Raw genomic sequence first — 15555 nt, forward strand, 5'->3', positions numbered from 1 at the left:
CGGCAAGTTTCTGGTCCCGGAGCCTGGATCGTTCATAATTCTCCAACGGACCTAGAGGCCGTATTGGATAGCGGGCTGCCATGGTCGAGCTTTGCGCCTCGCTCGCCATCATACTAAGGAGTCACACTGTTGAGCTTGTGGTGAATGGTGACGGCGAGTGAAACTTGACGATAGATGAGAAGAACTGCAAGTGGGAAGCGGCGATGGTTCAGGCTATTGGTCTTCTCTCTGGTGGTATCGGGTACAACACAACATGACACTGGGTATAGGAGAGAAGGTTCCTGTCGACATAGACGCAGATGAGCGCGGTGGCATCGCTTACGTTTCATAAGAAAACAGACATTTTGTCATATTCAAGTCTCCTTTACAGTACACGATGGTCAATTGCAGTTCCCGGAGTGTAGATTTGAGCTGAATGGGCGAACAGGAGGCCATGTGCCTCCAGCGTCCCCAGCGATGAGCCACGTGACTATGATCTGACTCGGTCACGTGCTGTTAAGTATTCGTCGTTTTAGGCCCATTTGGGTACTAGCCGCAGCGCACGTGCCTTCTCTTTGCAGCATAACATCAATCTTCGACCCCTCAGACAGACTTGGCTTACTATGGTAGGCACGACATGCGATAAACCTATCAAGGTGTGGAATGCCGGTTTCAAGAAGCCTCGTGCTAGCCACTAGTGATATGGACGGATGTGGGCACGCCACTGCCGGAAATCTGGCCAAGAGGCAGGGATTATTAGATGCTGTAACTTGGTGCGTAACTTAGTGTATGGCACAGGATTCTCTGCCTCGCCCGTGGAACTGGACCTGACGTCGTACGACTCTGTCTAGTCTGTAGTGAATAGTTATGAGGATAAACATGAGAAGCTTCATCAATAAATCAACAACGCCGGACTGCTTCTTGAGCTGGGCTGAATCAATTTGCAACGCCAAGATCTCATGAATCGAGACGTTCCAAGTCAACATCCACGGAGCAGTTCTTACCGAAGTGTGTATCCCGCCGCTTGGGGACGCCAGTGAGCTTCGTGTAATAAGATGACTCGTGGTCCGTACTCCGTACGTCTACAAGTCCTAAAAATGTGGGAAGGTCCGGGATTGCTGACTCTAGAACCTAGTCCCCGGCTCTGAGGACCAGGGTCGGGGTCCGCCTAATTAACGTTTCTGGGGTATGATAATCGCAGCCAAGAAAACTCGGAAATTCGTGCTTGGGATATATTACGAAATTTGACACCCCACCACAGGAATCCTGCTATTTCGTCATTTGAAATTCGAAACATGGGCTGCTTGTTTCGAGGACCAGACGGCATCAAGGCCCACTCCCCAGAGGATGGAGAGAGTATATCATAGAAGCAGCCCGGCTCAGCACTGAGCTGAGCGACGATCCGAACCTCACACTCCAACACGACGTCTGTCATTCCTTTACAGCCCTGGGGCTCTATATCCGACGTCTTTTACGGTTACTTTGTACACATTGTGCCTTGTGCATACCATTTCGCTCGTTAACAAGACTGTCCCGGAGACAAATTTTCAAGAAAAGACCGAAAGCATGCGTTTCTCAACTGCTTTGACTCTTGCGGCGGCCCTGATGGGCGTCGACGCGTCCTGCGGGCGCGGCAGGCGGATCTCCACTTATCCCGTCGCTGGCGGACCTCCTGCAACTACCGCTCCGGCCACCACCGTTGCGGCACCGGTCCCGACTACGTCCCTGGTTCCCACCACATTCGCGACGCTGACCAAGACCACCGAGGAGGCCCCGTCTCCCACCAGCGCCGCGCCCCCGGCGGCAACCACCAGTGCGCCTCCGTCCACCGGCCTCACCCAGGACCAGCAGAACGCACTCGATGCGCACAACAGCGCCCGCAGCGAGATCGGCTCCGCCGCCCTCGTCTGGGACTCGAGCCTTGCCGCCGATGCCCAGGCATGGGCCGAGCACCTTGTCTCCGTGGGCTCTCTCACCCACTCCGATGTCTCGGGCCAGGGCGAGAACCTTTACATGGGCTACGACAGCACGCCCCTCGTCAGCGCCGCCAACGGCTGGATCGCTGAGAAGTCTAGCTACAACGGAGAGGCCATCTCGTCGACCAACTACATGAGCTTCGGCCACTACACCCAGGTTGTTTGGGGCTCGACGACCCACGTCGGTATGGCCTCAGCCTCCGACTCTAGCGGTGCCGTCTACGTCGTCGCTCGCTACTCGCCCCCGGGTAACATGTAAGTTATATCCTCTGAGATGGATGTGAGTAACGTGAAGTTAACATTATGACTAGGATTGGTGAGACCCCGTAAAGCCTCAGGCTATGAGACGTGGATGAGAGTACGATGTGTACTATGTGTATGATGCACGAGATTCATACGGAAGTTCTCTTCGGTCGGCAGACATTCTTGTTGCCTACGCTCAACAGTGAGCATTTTGGGATGGATTTACTTCAAAACACAACTAGAAATAAACACTCCAATGGGGAGATTATCAGTTGAATCGCCGTTCTGTGATTTTGCTGGGATTGGGTAGCTGTCTTGCAGACCAAGTTTCCCATTGCTTCTTTGTTGGCGACTCCCAAAACAGGTCGTTGCGTGCCCGGTGGTATTACTGTGATCCATGATTTTCTTAGCGTTAGACCGTACGCCATAACCCACGCCGCTGGAATAGCACGCTTGGATGTTTGAACGACGCTCACTTTAGCAAGAGATCGCAATTGGTGCAGCACAATGGGAACATGAGAAGGAAGTGTTGGTGGGTATGGTTGCGATACAAAGCAGGATCTGAAGAGGCCTTGCGTAGCTGGCACCGCGTTGTCTTCCCTGATCAGGAAATAACATTCCCGCCGGATAAGCTGTTCGGATTACAGAACGCGGGCGAAATCTGATTGGAAATTGTATCGCAACCGACTGAAGGGCTTAGAAGTCTAAAACATTGAACAAACCTGTAGAAAAGTGCTTCGCAGCAGGTATATGGTCTGGTTAATGCTGTTTATGGGGAGTTCCACCCCTATATGTGCTCTCTGTCTATACTTGTACGCAGTTGGCACCGAACCACTCCCTGGAGTCTCATCGTTTGGCTCTCACATTTTATGTGTCGCTTGCACCCACGGCCATACACCCATGGCAGTTTCGCTATTTCACTTGATCGCGGATGCTTACCATCTAGTTGGCCGGCGGATTCTTATCCACCCAGTTTTGTAATATCTCCGCCATTGAGTCCAGGCCCTCCTTCCTCGCCTTGTCAATGTCGGGCCCCTTTATCCAGTGCCAGTAATCGTCCGAGGGAAAGTCCGCCTTCTGGAGTAGAAGGCGAACAATGCCTTCGTTCTCGACGTTAACGGCGTTGCAGACGGCTTGCAATGCTGTGGTATTGTTAAGGGGGGTCCCGTGATCGATCAACTTCTGGACAAGAGCCAAGCTCCCCGCAGCCGCTGCGGCCGGGAGGGAATTGTCTCTGTCCGTATCGCTGTCCAGTATAGCACCGTGCTCTACGAGAAAATCGACGATGTCTTCATGGCACCTGCGGCATGCGTTAGACAGCGGGTTCATGATGCGGCCTTCCCAGTTGTATCCCCCGTTGATATCAACACCCTTGTCGATTAGATGGCGGACCATATCCAGCCTACCAAACTCGGCATACCTTGCCAAAGCATACCTTGTCATGCTATGACCGTGTCTCGCCAGCTCAGAGTCCCGAAGCCAGCTCTCTAGGAGATCGAATACTTGCGGGTTTCCGGCGTTCCACCGGGCACTCCGGACAGCCAACTCGATCCGGCCGCACTGTGTGACAAGTTCCTCGGGATTGTCACTCACTGAGTGGTAAGGGCGCATCGCAAGACTCAGCATCCCAATGTCGCCACAGGCTGCAGCTCCCTGGATTGATTCTTCCCCGATACACTGTCTCCAATCTGTAGCATCGGGAAAGTACGTGATCTCGGACAGCACCACTGGTTCTGCGTGCCTCTGGAGTATTTCGAGCATGTGTTCGTTCCCCGCTGAGGCCGCAAGCCTGGCTGGCGACGGGAGCAGCTCATTGCTCGCGGCTGCATCAATATCTTTAGCCAGCAGGCGCTCCGCTAGAGGCACCATGTTAAAGTAAGCAGCTGCCGAAAGCAAGTCGAGGCCATGGCCTTGCCTCTCCTTCGGCCGAGCATACGCCCAACCCTCGTGGAAGCCGGTTTTCATTCTCCCATGCTCCAGCACTAGCCCACAAAGGCCACCGATGATGAAATCGAGCTCCATTCCAGACCTGCATTCTTCGTGGACAATGACGGCAATGCTATGTATCTCAGCCAGACGGCCAACCGCCGGATCCGTCTCATTCTTTACTCTGTATGTGAGATATGAATGCCAAAGCCGCCAACCATAGGACTCGGGTTTCAGGTGCCAGTGCCTGTTCACCACCGGGGCATTGAATCCGTCCAATAACTTGGATTTGAAAAGCGCGGGTTTCACGGCATCCGAGAAAAGCTCTGTCAAATCGCACGTTTAGGACGAGCTTGCTCTTCTGCGCAAAGAGCGACCGACTTACTACAGACGAGGCGTAGTCGTAGACCCCTTTTCACGCCACGGCATATAATTGCCTGCAATAGTACATTGTCGACAAGTTCGGCGGGCAAATCCAGGAAGACAGCCATTGCTCCCCACAAGTCGGCTCTGTCTCTATTCAAAGACTTCGCGATGTAATAATTCGCAAAATGCCCACACGGTGCTTTTACCATGCGGTGCGAGACTGGCCGGGTGCCTATATATCTGCTTGCTGCAGTTTCGCTGAAGTGTGCCCACAGCAGTTGGCCTGCAGCGGCTCAGCCACTAAGGTATCCTCTGAAAAGCCTGCTGTGCCATGCTGGCGCGTTGCCTTCAACCCCAGTAAGATTGGAGACCGAGAGTCTCAAAGTAGGCCAATGAGCGGGTGAGGAAACCCTTGAAGGCATCATTTTCACAGTTTGAACGATGATTTGTCAATGCCTTACGTGGTAAAGTTACTCAGTGCGTGTGTTCTGTTGAGCTATTGAGCGGCCAGGAGAGATAAAGCAACGAGTGCTGATCCGCATGGGCCAAGGCCTACTACAGCACCACAGTATTTTAAAGCTGGCCTGTGATGAGCGGACTGCCTTACCAGGCAGGACAGGGACAGCAGCAAAGCTCGCCGGGATGGAGTTGGCAAACTCTGGTCTCCTATGCAACGTCTCGAGCTTAATCTGGTGACAAGCGATCGTGGCGGTACGAAATGCCCCTGACTTGCGACTCATGCCGGACTGCACATTCAGGGTTACCGATGCGAGATCTGGCAGTGCGCACACAGCGCAGTTGAGGTGAACATCGAAGCCTTTGGGGAACTGCTTGCGCTTCGGACATGGACCACAGGTGTTTCTTTTGGACAGCCCTTAGGACTTGGGTAGGAGAGATCAAGACCGTGTTCTTGTACCTTTCGTGCGATGCCCATCTCCAGCCAGAAAGAAAGCCCCGAGAGCCAATGACGTCGGCAACGTGGGTCCGTTCTGGATGCTGAATCGTCTCTCGACGCTAGGATTGCGCGAGAAATAAAAACACTCTCACCGTCCTGACACACGCTCGACGTCGGGGTTAGAGGGAGATAAGCGAACAGTGGACGAGGCAAGGTACCCGGCAAATTCCCGCAGGCGCTGATTGGCCCGGTGGCGATCCTTGTAGGGTGGTTGGCTGGTGGACTACAGTGGGTGTGCAGCGAGAGTTAGCGGGTGCAGCGGGTCCCCCTGGCGCTGGTTTGACTTGGATTTTCCCGCCTTCTCCCGAGCGGCCGTGCCCAGAAAAAATATCTGAGCCGAGACAAGAGGCCAACTTCCTGCCTCCTTCAAAAAGCCGCAACGCAGCATCGCGACGTTTAGAGATTTGCCCATTGAGCATCCTCTGGTCTCCTTGATACCCTTTGCACGACAGCATCAGCTCGTCCTCTCTCCACTCAGCCCTTCCGTCGTTTGTTCTTTTTTATTTCCCCTAATCCACCCGCCACACATTCACCATGTCGGGCAAGATTGATGCTGCCGTCAAGGAGGTCAAGGCCAACGCGCCTGGCCAGATGTCCGGCTTCCAGCTCTACTCCAGATTCGCCCTTGCCGGTGCCATCTGCTGCTCGGTGACCCACGGTGGTCTCACCCCCGTCGATGTGTATGTCTGCTCAACCGTCCCTGTGTGATGCCGCCGTCCAGCTCTGCGTCTGATCTACCCGTGCGGCCGAATCGACGATGCTCCGACTGTTCCGAGACTTGGCCATCTTCCAATGGCGGGCTCCGACTCTCGTCGACATCCGCAGATCAGCCCACGGGCGACGATGCGCCGGCAGACTTCAAAACTCGGACAACCATGCTAACCTGACTGCCCCGACAGCGTCAAGACCAGAATCCAGCTCGACCCCCAGACCTACAACCGTGGCATGATCGGTGGCTTCCGCCAGGTCATCGCCAAGGAGGGTGCTGGTGCTCTCCTGACTGGTGCTGGTCCCACCTTCGCCGGTTACTTCCTCCAGGGAGCTTTCAAGTTCGGAGGTTACGAGTTCTTCAAGCAGCAGGCTATCAACACCGTTGGTATTGAGTCTGCCACCAACAACCGCACCGTTGTCTACCTTGCCTCGTCCGCTTGCGCCGAGTTCTTCGCCGACATCGCCCTGTGCCCCCTTGAGGCCACCCGTATCCGTCTCGTCTCCGAGCCCACCTACGCCAGCGGTCTCGTCTCTGGTTTCAGCAAGATGCTGAAGAATGAGGGATTCGGTGCCTTCTACGCCGGATTCGGCCCCATCCTGTTCAAGCAGTATGTTGAAAACTACGTGTGATTTGCCTGCCGTCTCGATACTGACCCACTACCCAGGATCCCCTATACCATGGCCAAGTTCGTCGTGTACGAGAAGGTCGCCGAGGCTGTCTTCCGCAAGTTCCCCAAGGAGTCCCTCTCCGACGGCCAGCAGACCCTTGCCAACTTGGGCTCCGGTCTGATCGCCGGTTTCGCCGCCGCCATCGTTTCCCAGCCCGCCGACACCATGCTGTCCAAGATCAACAAGTCCAAGGGTCTGCCCGGTGAGAGCACCACCAGCCGTCTGATCAAGATCGCCAAGGAGCTTGGTCTTAAGGGCTCGTACGGTGGTATCGGTGCCCGTCTTGTCATGGTTGGTACCTTGACTGCCGGTCAGTTCGCCATCTACGGTGACATCAAGAAGGTTAGTTTCAACTCCACCCGTAGGACTAAGCAGGGACTAAAATTTTCATAGGCTCTTGGTGCCACTGGCGGTGTAGAAATCGGCAAATAAATGTGTCTCGGCACGTAACGAGAACCAGGGGACGAAGAAGGGGATGTAATGAACGACAAGCGAAATGACAACTTCCCTCTTGGGTATCTGGAAGCGGATATCGGGGGATGCCTCCGTCATGAACATGGCATTTTGGGCAATAGCAGCATGGAAGCCAGCTGTTATCATGCTCGTACTTGTTTTTTTGTCACGCATTTAGACTGGGCGCCGGACGGATTTGCAGGCTTCTCCTGCAAGTGTCGCATGCGTCTCTTGCACAGTGGTGGACGTCTAGAGAGAAGGCTGAGCTCCCTGCTTGGTTTCGATGCATAGAGCATAGACCACCTACCTAGAAGTAGAAGCCGACACTTTCACTAGGAGGTTGTACAATAGATCTGGGTTTTCCGAAGACTTGTTATAGTCCTGGTCTATGTGATGTTACAAGCCCCTAATCACTAGCCACATTACCCCTAATAGCCACCTGTGGCGCATTACAAGACGTTTTGAGGCTAATTCAGGCAGATCAGACTCGTGGAAGAATCGCAGGTCAGCACGACACTCGTGTCGAGTTCGTACACTTGGACGCCGTTTTGAAAGGTCATCTTCGAAGTCAAAAGCTCTGAGGGAAGACTTAAGCATTATAATCCATTCAACTACAGCAACAACCGCCTCTAGTATTGTCTGAAATCATTCAAGCAGCGCAAGATGCAGCCTTAAGACGGCCACCTGATGCGCGAGAGGTCATCCACGCAACTTATAGATCTAATCCCCCTTTCGGCCGTATTGAACTTCGTGTCCGCCGGGTAGTTCCTTGAGCCCTAAATAATGGACGAGGTGAGTATGGGACAGCTGATGCAATTAAGTGAGCAACAATGGGTACGACTTACAGCCATCAACATTCTCGTTCACCACCGCCTTCTGCGTACAGGCGTTCATGGCGGCTGTGGACTGGGTCTTGGCCCCAGCGCAATTGACGACACACGGCGTGTCGAGGATCTTCTGCAGCGCATCGCCTTTCCAGCCAAAGACATAGTCCGCATGGTTTGCATACCCTGTGGCGTCACCAAACGACCACACGAACGGTTGGGTGCCATCGGTCGGCCAGTCGGCCTTATTGTTGAACTGCCGCGTGTCCCAGACGACCTCGAACAGCACCTGCGCCGTGCGCACGGGGTGCGTCGCCGGGCACGGCCCGCCGCTCTCGAAGGTGCCGTTGGCCGGGTACGCCATGTGGGCCATGTGGTCAGGCGAGTCGAGGTTGACGCCGTCCCAGCAGGTCGGGAAGCGCGCGTTGACCATGATGCCGGCCGGGCACGGGCGAGTTGGGAAGGCCAGCGTCTCGGGGGCCCGCGTGCCGGCGTTGTCCATGCACGTGTACGTCAGCTGGCGGAAACGCGTGACCTCGTCGCGCGTCCGAGCGTTGACGTCGCCCACGAACATGCGGAATCCGGGCTGGAACGCCTTGACCTTGGACTTCTGCGCCGTGTCGTACAGCGCGTCCTGCATGTAGTACACGGTGATGCCCGCCTTCGCTCCCGTGATCTGCGAGCTCTGCGGCACGCGTTTGAACGTCCCGTTGCGCGCCCGGAAGTACAGCACCGCCGTCCAGTAGTTGGAAAAGTCCTCGCTGAAGGAGCACGTCGTGCAGGTCGATTCTTTGGGCACTGGACGACGCATCAGCCAACGATCAAATGAAAAAGGGGCATCCTCTAGTTCACTTACTGTCCTTCTTGGGGTCCATCGTGGCGTTGAAGGAATTCTGGCACGAATTGGTCAGTGGGTTATTCTTTCACAGAAGCTGAGTTGGCTGTACGTACTCCGCCAACGATCTGATGCACGTGAGTTGAAGGTGTCATTCCTGGGTTCACGAGAGGGTCAAGCCTCTGGACCACAAGCTGCGAGCATTGGAAGCGGATTAGAGCGCTGCTCAGTGTAGCCAGTGCTACGCACACGAGTATGAGTCGATTCATCTTGATAGCCGTCTTCAAGTGTACTCTAGTTGGGTTTCTGAATTTATTGATCAGCAAACAACGTCAGGGTACCTCAAGTCGCAGGAGGCTGGGCGCGTCCTTTTACACTGCTTGGTTGCCGGAACAGCAATATGCCATATTGTTATCACGTGGAGTACTTAATACCCGAAGCTTGTAGAAAGTGCCGCCATTCAAGGATGGCAGCTCATATTCGAGCGCCTGCGGGTCCCCTCTATTGGGCAGCACTGGGGACCAGCGGGAGCAAGCCAGGGCCTGGTATTTGCCGGGACGATCCTATCAATGACAACAAGGGTAATATGGATATCAGTAACACTATATACATGACCGTTCATTGGTGAGGTTCTGCCAGTGGCAGACAGGTCATTGTGAGCCTTCGTGGCAGGGGCGTTGATCAAGGAAACACCACAGTACTGGATAAGACGCTGAGGTACCATTGCACCAACTGACCCAAGCTCGCAACGCAAGAACAGGACCATAGCGACGATTCGATCCAAGTTCCGGCTATGACGCTGGTAAATTGCGGGGACACTATCATCCGCACCGCTCGCTGAATTTATCCAACGTATACGATTAATAGACGTATTAAGCGATCCCAAGATAGCAAGCACATGGCCAGGGTGTGCATTGGCAACCTTAAATGAACTTCAGTGGTGGCCCTCCCGCTCCATCAGCTGCATTCATTGCAGAAAACGGCTCATTGCTTCACTTCAACGTGTCGCACACCAAGGCGTAATCGATCTCGTGGTTGTACTTGCTTACGAGAATATGCGGGTCTTCATCGGCCTCCTCTCCCTCCTGGCCTGCTCTGTGCTGGCTGACGGGCCCTGCGACGTCATGAGCGACTCCTGCCGGGCCGTCATCAACGCGAGCGCCTGCTTCAACGAGTTCATGGCCGGCGGCAACAAGAACTCAATGCTCAACTGTCTCGCGGGCACAGAGGGCTCGGCCACGCCGCAACAAAAGGTGAGTGAAGAGTGAAAAGATACTGGTCTTCTAGGTAAACTCCGTAACTAATCACGAATACGCTGGTAGATGTGTGCGTGCACCGGCTGCCTTGGACCGGCGATGCTGACTTGGATATCGAGGAACAAGGTGTGCTGATGGAACTCAACTTCGCGTCGACGTTAGCAGCACATTGGTCAAAATTCACTTGCAATGTCTTACTTTTGCAACTCGACGAGAGTGCGGCTACCTGCCATCATGTATTGGCTTCCATGTGTTGTTCCGCTGTTAGCAGATATAGTTCACCAGAGTGTATACCCTGTATTTGTTCATTCTGCGGTTCTGATACCTTCAAAACCCCAGGCCAATGCCTGGTGAACTATCACAAAATACCACCGGAGTATTCATCAGACACATTGGACACTCCGTTGGCCGTGAATCTATAAAAAGAGTTATAAGCAAGTTTGTTGCGTAAGATTGGTCTTGGTGTAACGCAGGCCAGCCTCGTGAGGGGCAAATGGGTTGTTTGCTATGCAGCTTACGTGGGTAGCTAGCAATCGAGTGATCCAAGGATCATAGCAAACCCAAGTCATTTTCTCAAATTGAGGAGAATTCGTGACACGTTTTTCACTTCACAATCAATTAAATCTTCTACTGCATAGCTCTCACGTTCATCCTTTACTTCAAAAAGGTTGTGCCGAAGTGACAGCTTCGCTCAACATTAATCATGTTTCCCAAATTCTTTCCGCTCATTTGCTTGTCATTGACCTTTAAAGCCCTCGCGGAAACGCGGAACCCGTCTGGTGGGATCGTTCAGGGCATATGTACATCCGGTGAGAACCGTACTGCACAAGATGTCATCGACCAGCTAGGACTAGTGCCAAGCGTGGAGAAGGGGTACTATTTAGAGACGTTTCGCGACCCAGCGCTGTATGGCAACCGGTCCGTTAGCACCGCAATTTACTACTTGTTGGAGGGGACTGTTGGTAAATCGTACTGGCACCGGGTCGACGCGGCTGAAGTTTGGCACTACTACGCTGGGTCGCCGTTAACACTCTACCTGTCTCTGGACGACGGCCGGCCGGTGAGGGAGAATCTTCTGGGTCCAGATATCTTTCACAATCAAACGCCACAGGTGATAATTGCTGCGCATGAGTGGCAGCAGGCACTAAGCCACGGGGAGTGGACACTGGTAGGAACGACAAGCAAGTCTTCCGCCCCCCTTTTTGTTTTTGTTTTTGTCTTTGTTAGTTGTTCTTCTTGGGTTCCCTTAATCCATCAGCGGACCTATTCGTCTAACTTGCTTTTTAGTGGCTCCCGCATTCATAGATATTGGTTTTGAGTTAGCACCCTTTGGTTGGCAACCGAGCTGTGCCTAACTACCTCTGCCACACACCTACTTGTACCTAGCATCTACCATCGAGCTGGAAAGGAGTCGCATAGATCTTCAGGCAATGGGAGTTATAATTATGACCCTAGCCTCGCAGGTGTCTAGATAGGTGGCTCGCTCAATAGCGTCGTCGAAGAACATTTCCATCAGACAATTCGTCTGCCATCAAATTTGAAATCAGTAGTCCTCTTTCAACAAGCGCGTCACTAATTGACCAGTTGCTGGGCAATCGCAGCCCTTTTGCAAATTGCATCGGTTACCTGCTCAGCTGACCAGACCCCGGCTTTCAGCTGTTCGAGAAGTGCCGTCGCATCGTAATCAGAAGTGATTTTGAATTCTGCCTCGTTCAGCAGCCCGCAGGCAAGCGGTGCATCCATGACACTGGTTGCATTCTAAAACCTCTCTGGAACGATTTGCCAAGCTTTTGGAATGCTGTTCTCTTGCTGAACATTCTTCTTTGCTGGAATGGACTGGTAGTGTTGTATTTGTGATACCATTTTGATCTCGTGGTTGTGGTGATAATAGGATGTTATGATCAGTCAGGTTTCCACTGCATGCACGGCTTTCGAATCTGAAGTCTTCTACAATTTGACAGCTTTCAGTTATTTATCGTCATGGCAAATGCTAGACGCCGCCAAGAGAACTTGTAAGTGGCCACAGATATCATAGAAAACCTCCGCTCCGGCTCCGGCTAGTCCGGCTCTAAGTAAGACATCTAGCATTAGCTAAATATGCTTCTTATGAGGTATTCCTAGTCATCGTTGAACACAGTAAAGAACCTCAATGTCCGCAGTATGTTCGGTAATGGCATGAAATGCCATCAGGAGTCCAAATCGCCCCCGTTAATTGGTCGAGTGGGCTAGTGGGGAAGAGTTACCTCCGGTTGATCTTCCGGTCAACCTTCCGGTTAACCTACCGGCCCCATTCTAACATATGAACGTGAGGGTTATTGGGGCTACTATAGTGGGGTACGAGAGGGGAGCGGCGATCTGCATGCACCCCACGCGTAAAATAGCAATGACGACGGCCACTGGGCAAGCCTTCCTTCCTTGGCTAGAGATTATCACAATGTACAGGATTTGCTGCAGAACCTCAATGCACCTGTAGTGCCATGACAGGTATCCTGACCTGAGGGACATGAGAGCAAGGGTGGGCTTTCGAAGTTTGCAACATTTAAACTAATTTATAATTTAAGCGCTCGTTGAGCGAAATTATCGCTATTCTGAATTAGAAGGGACGTGGCCCCTGGTCATCAAGCCAGAATGCTATCTGAAACTCTGGAGAGACGCAGCATCACCGTTGCGTCGGCAAAGTAGCCCTGTGATGCCTCAGGCATGCCCCTATCTGGTCTGGTACAGGTCCTATCTTCGTATCGCGCAAGCAACTGCTGTGCAGCTCATACCGAGCGATGTAACATGGGAGCATCTTTCCACCTCCGGGCTTATTTGGCCTCAATCAGCGGTGGCGGCGTCTCATCTCACCAGAAATGCAACGATGGCCTTGGTTGTCTATATGCTCGTTACTCTCCTCCCACATAATGGGCTCCTAACCTGTGACTGAGTCTGGTTTACCTTATTATGGAAGTTTTAAGGCGGCTTATGATTCATTTCTGCTCTTGCAGCCAAGCATCTTGGAAGAGCTCTCCAGCAGTACTGCGTCGTTCTGGAGCCCACTGGAGCATCTTCCGCATGAACTCTAGAAATAGTGTCTTTTCATGGCTTGTAAGTTGCGTCTCTATCTCTTCCAGCGACGTCGCGGCTGGCAAATCGATACCAGCAGTAAATGTGCCTGGTAGGTTAAACTGTCAGCTTGATAAACCGAGAGTTAATGGCCATAGTTAGTATGGATGTACCATACCTTCATCAGAGAAGAATTTGCTAGCCAGGTGGCTGCGCGCAAGGAGATCCTTTGGCGGAGGTCCTAGCAGGGCGATGATTTCAGCAAGATGAGCCCTCCTTCGATAAGCATGATGTTCCGGGTCAATGCCGTGGAACAATTGGTTTCCCTCGTACATATCCCAAGCCTTGTTTTGTTTTCATTAGCCTAACTGTGCAGCATTCCTCTTCTATAGGGAGCAATGTGCTTTGCCAAAGGGGAGGGCGCTTACCATGCATCCGACATTCCAGATGTCAATCTTGTAGTCCCAGCTCGCTCTTAATGTCACCTCGGGGGCCCGGTAGACGTTGGGCTGAACGCACTCGAGGTGATCGCTGTCTCCAAACACGGCAGAGCCGAAGTCGCATAAGACCGGCGGGCCAATTTGGCCCGGTGATTTGATTGCCCGGGAAGTGTAGATGGTTCTCCCTTCTACCTCCTTGCGGGGACAGGGCTTTTGTATCTCTTCCTCCTCAAGTTCGGCGAAGACGGAAACATCCGTGACGCCAAACATGATGTTGTCCGCCTTGATGTCTACCAGGAATGGTCAGCTAACAAGTAGTACAAGGGAGCCGATAAGAGCGTCTAAGAAATGGAAGTCCCCCTTACCGGTGTGAATGATTTGGCATTCATCATGCAGGTACTCCAAGGCAAGGAACAGGTCTTTCAGGACGAAGCGCAGACCTGAGCCGGGTAGCCTCCGGGGCGAACTGCGACAGATGGCTCCCTCGACACTTTGCCATAGCGGCGGGTGTGCGAGAACCAAATGATCCCCTTGCGGTCCGGCGACTCGGAAAGAGTCGAGCAGAGTCCTGACGGCGCTCCGGCCCGGATGGCTAAACGCGCGCTGCTCCATACGCTTGAACATGGCAATTTCATTCTCGACGCGATCTCCAAGCGCCTGGGAACGTATGAAGACCTTCAGGGCGACATGGCGATGTTGCCTATAGTCCTGGGTAAGGATTGGTGCAACGGATGCTTGCATGAGCGCAGGGTTCAAAATACCTCAGGTCGTGCGCCAGCCAGACTGTCGAGCTGGCACCGAAGCCAAGCTTTCCGACCACCTGATACCGATCGATAAACACTTCACCGATACGCACGGGGTAGTAGCGCACCGGGAGATAGTCCGGCAGTGTCTCCTCCTCGACTTTATGGTCGGGGGGGATTCGCATGAAATTGGGGTTAGCAAATGTACGCGGCCGCAGCAGTGCTCGATGGCCTAGTCGAGACCATGCCCGTGAGAGGAAAGACATAGTCTATGGGGCTGGGGATGCGATTCCAGAAGGCCGATTCCAGAAGGCCGGATGGCAAAAGATTAGAACTCAGTGTCAAGATAAGGTTGGTTGGCAGACGGCAGCATTGCCCCAGGTATCCATCACATATTTGACGATGGTAATGGCACCCTAAAATGGCGAAGAGCCTGAGTAGTGACGCGCAACGGTGGCGGAAGTCATGGAATTCGCAGTGCCAATGCTAGCATATCGTGACCAAAGTGGATGACTGTAGCTGTCACAGCGCGCCGCTCCAGATGTGGTCCGTACTGTGGTTCGGAGGACGCACGGGCCCGTTCACACTCATATATTGGAGTTTTGTCAGATGCTGATTTGTAGGTCCTGGACACGCGTAATGGAAGCGGGAAAGGCGTAAACAATGGCTCAGGAAGAAAACGGCGGAGGAAATGATACGTAATCACTAGATGGCAGAATAACTTAACACTGCGACCTGGCACGGACTTTGGCACCAAGCAATCGCTGAAGAAGCAAGCGGCCGACGCGCAAACCGTCCACAGCACCCAGGTACCGATGTACACTAGACCGCGAGACGGAAACAGGAAATTGAGTTGGCACGTGGACCATACGCAACGAGCAGCCTATCGCCACTAAATGATAAAAAAGAAGAAAAGAATTGCCACAGGACAGCTCGGGACGAAGCTCTCATCCTAAAGCAATCAGGGGACCCTAGTTGTGCATCACGTTCCTGCAAACACAAGGCGGGCTGCTGGCTAGCGCGGACTTCGGTCTGAGTGTCGCGGCTGTCGAGCCTACACAATAGATTAGACTACTGACTTTTCAATGTAACCGTTAACTAGATAGGATGGCATTACAATGCCCGTTGAATTGA

The 15555-nt window shown here is 53.2% G+C and overlaps 6 protein-coding genes across 6 annotated transcripts; 3 read left to right on the plus strand and 3 right to left on the minus strand.

Annotated features, from left to right (window-relative positions):
• Window positions 1-1545: 1545 nt before the first annotated feature.
• Window positions 1546-2285, plus strand: JN550_005912 (uncharacterized protein; the record flags this gene model as incomplete). The annotated part of the gene is made up of 2 exons (XM_049317592.1): window positions 1546-2210; window positions 2267-2285. The coding sequence occupies 2 exons, from the start codon at window positions 1546-1548 to the stop codon at window positions 2283-2285; spliced, it is 684 nt and encodes a 227-aa protein (XP_049172155.1).
• Window positions 2286-3140: 855 nt separating this feature from the next.
• Window positions 3141-4615, minus strand: JN550_005913 (uncharacterized protein; the record flags this gene model as incomplete). The annotated part of the gene is made up of 2 exons (XM_049317593.1): window positions 3141-4450; window positions 4510-4615. The coding sequence occupies 2 exons, from the start codon at window positions 4613-4615 to the stop codon at window positions 3141-3143; spliced, it is 1416 nt and encodes a 471-aa protein (XP_049172156.1).
• Window positions 4616-5979: 1364 nt separating this feature from the next.
• On the plus strand, window positions 5980-7257 carry JN550_005914 (uncharacterized protein; the record flags this gene model as incomplete). Its single annotated transcript, XM_049317594.1, has 4 exons — window positions 5980-6125; window positions 6345-6764; window positions 6822-7167; window positions 7219-7257. The coding sequence occupies 4 exons, from the start codon at window positions 5980-5982 to the stop codon at window positions 7255-7257; spliced, it is 951 nt and encodes a 316-aa protein (XP_049172157.1).
• A 741-nt stretch (window positions 7258-7998) lies between these two features.
• Window positions 7999-9206, minus strand: JN550_005915 (uncharacterized protein; the record flags this gene model as incomplete). The annotated part of the gene is made up of 4 exons (XM_049317595.1): window positions 7999-8054; window positions 8124-8900; window positions 8959-8995; window positions 9054-9206. 4 exons carry the CDS (start codon window positions 9204-9206, stop codon window positions 7999-8001), a joined length of 1023 nt encoding a protein of 340 aa, XP_049172158.1.
• A 786-nt stretch (window positions 9207-9992) lies between these two features.
• Window positions 9993-10205, plus strand: JN550_005916 (uncharacterized protein; the record flags this gene model as incomplete). The annotated part of the gene is made up of 1 exon (XM_049317596.1): window positions 9993-10205. The coding sequence occupies one exon, from the start codon at window positions 9993-9995 to the stop codon at window positions 10203-10205; it is 213 nt and encodes a 70-aa protein (XP_049172159.1).
• Window positions 10206-13162: 2957 nt separating this feature from the next.
• On the minus strand, window positions 13163-14606 carry JN550_005917 (uncharacterized protein; the record flags this gene model as incomplete). The annotated part of the gene is made up of 5 exons (XM_049317597.1): window positions 13163-13347; window positions 13417-13582; window positions 13667-13968; window positions 14044-14378; window positions 14440-14606. The coding sequence occupies 5 exons, from the start codon at window positions 14604-14606 to the stop codon at window positions 13163-13165; spliced, it is 1155 nt and encodes a 384-aa protein (XP_049172160.1).
• Between the last annotated feature and the right edge of the window lie 949 nt (window positions 14607-15555).

The sequence above is a fragment of the Neoarthrinium moseri genome, assembly GCF_022829205.1.
Source record: "Neoarthrinium moseri strain CBS 164.80 chromosome Unknown scaffold19_Wmoseri_CBS_16480, whole genome shotgun sequence".
Taxonomy (NCBI): Eukaryota; Fungi; Ascomycota; class Sordariomycetes; order Amphisphaeriales; family Apiosporaceae; genus Neoarthrinium; species Neoarthrinium moseri.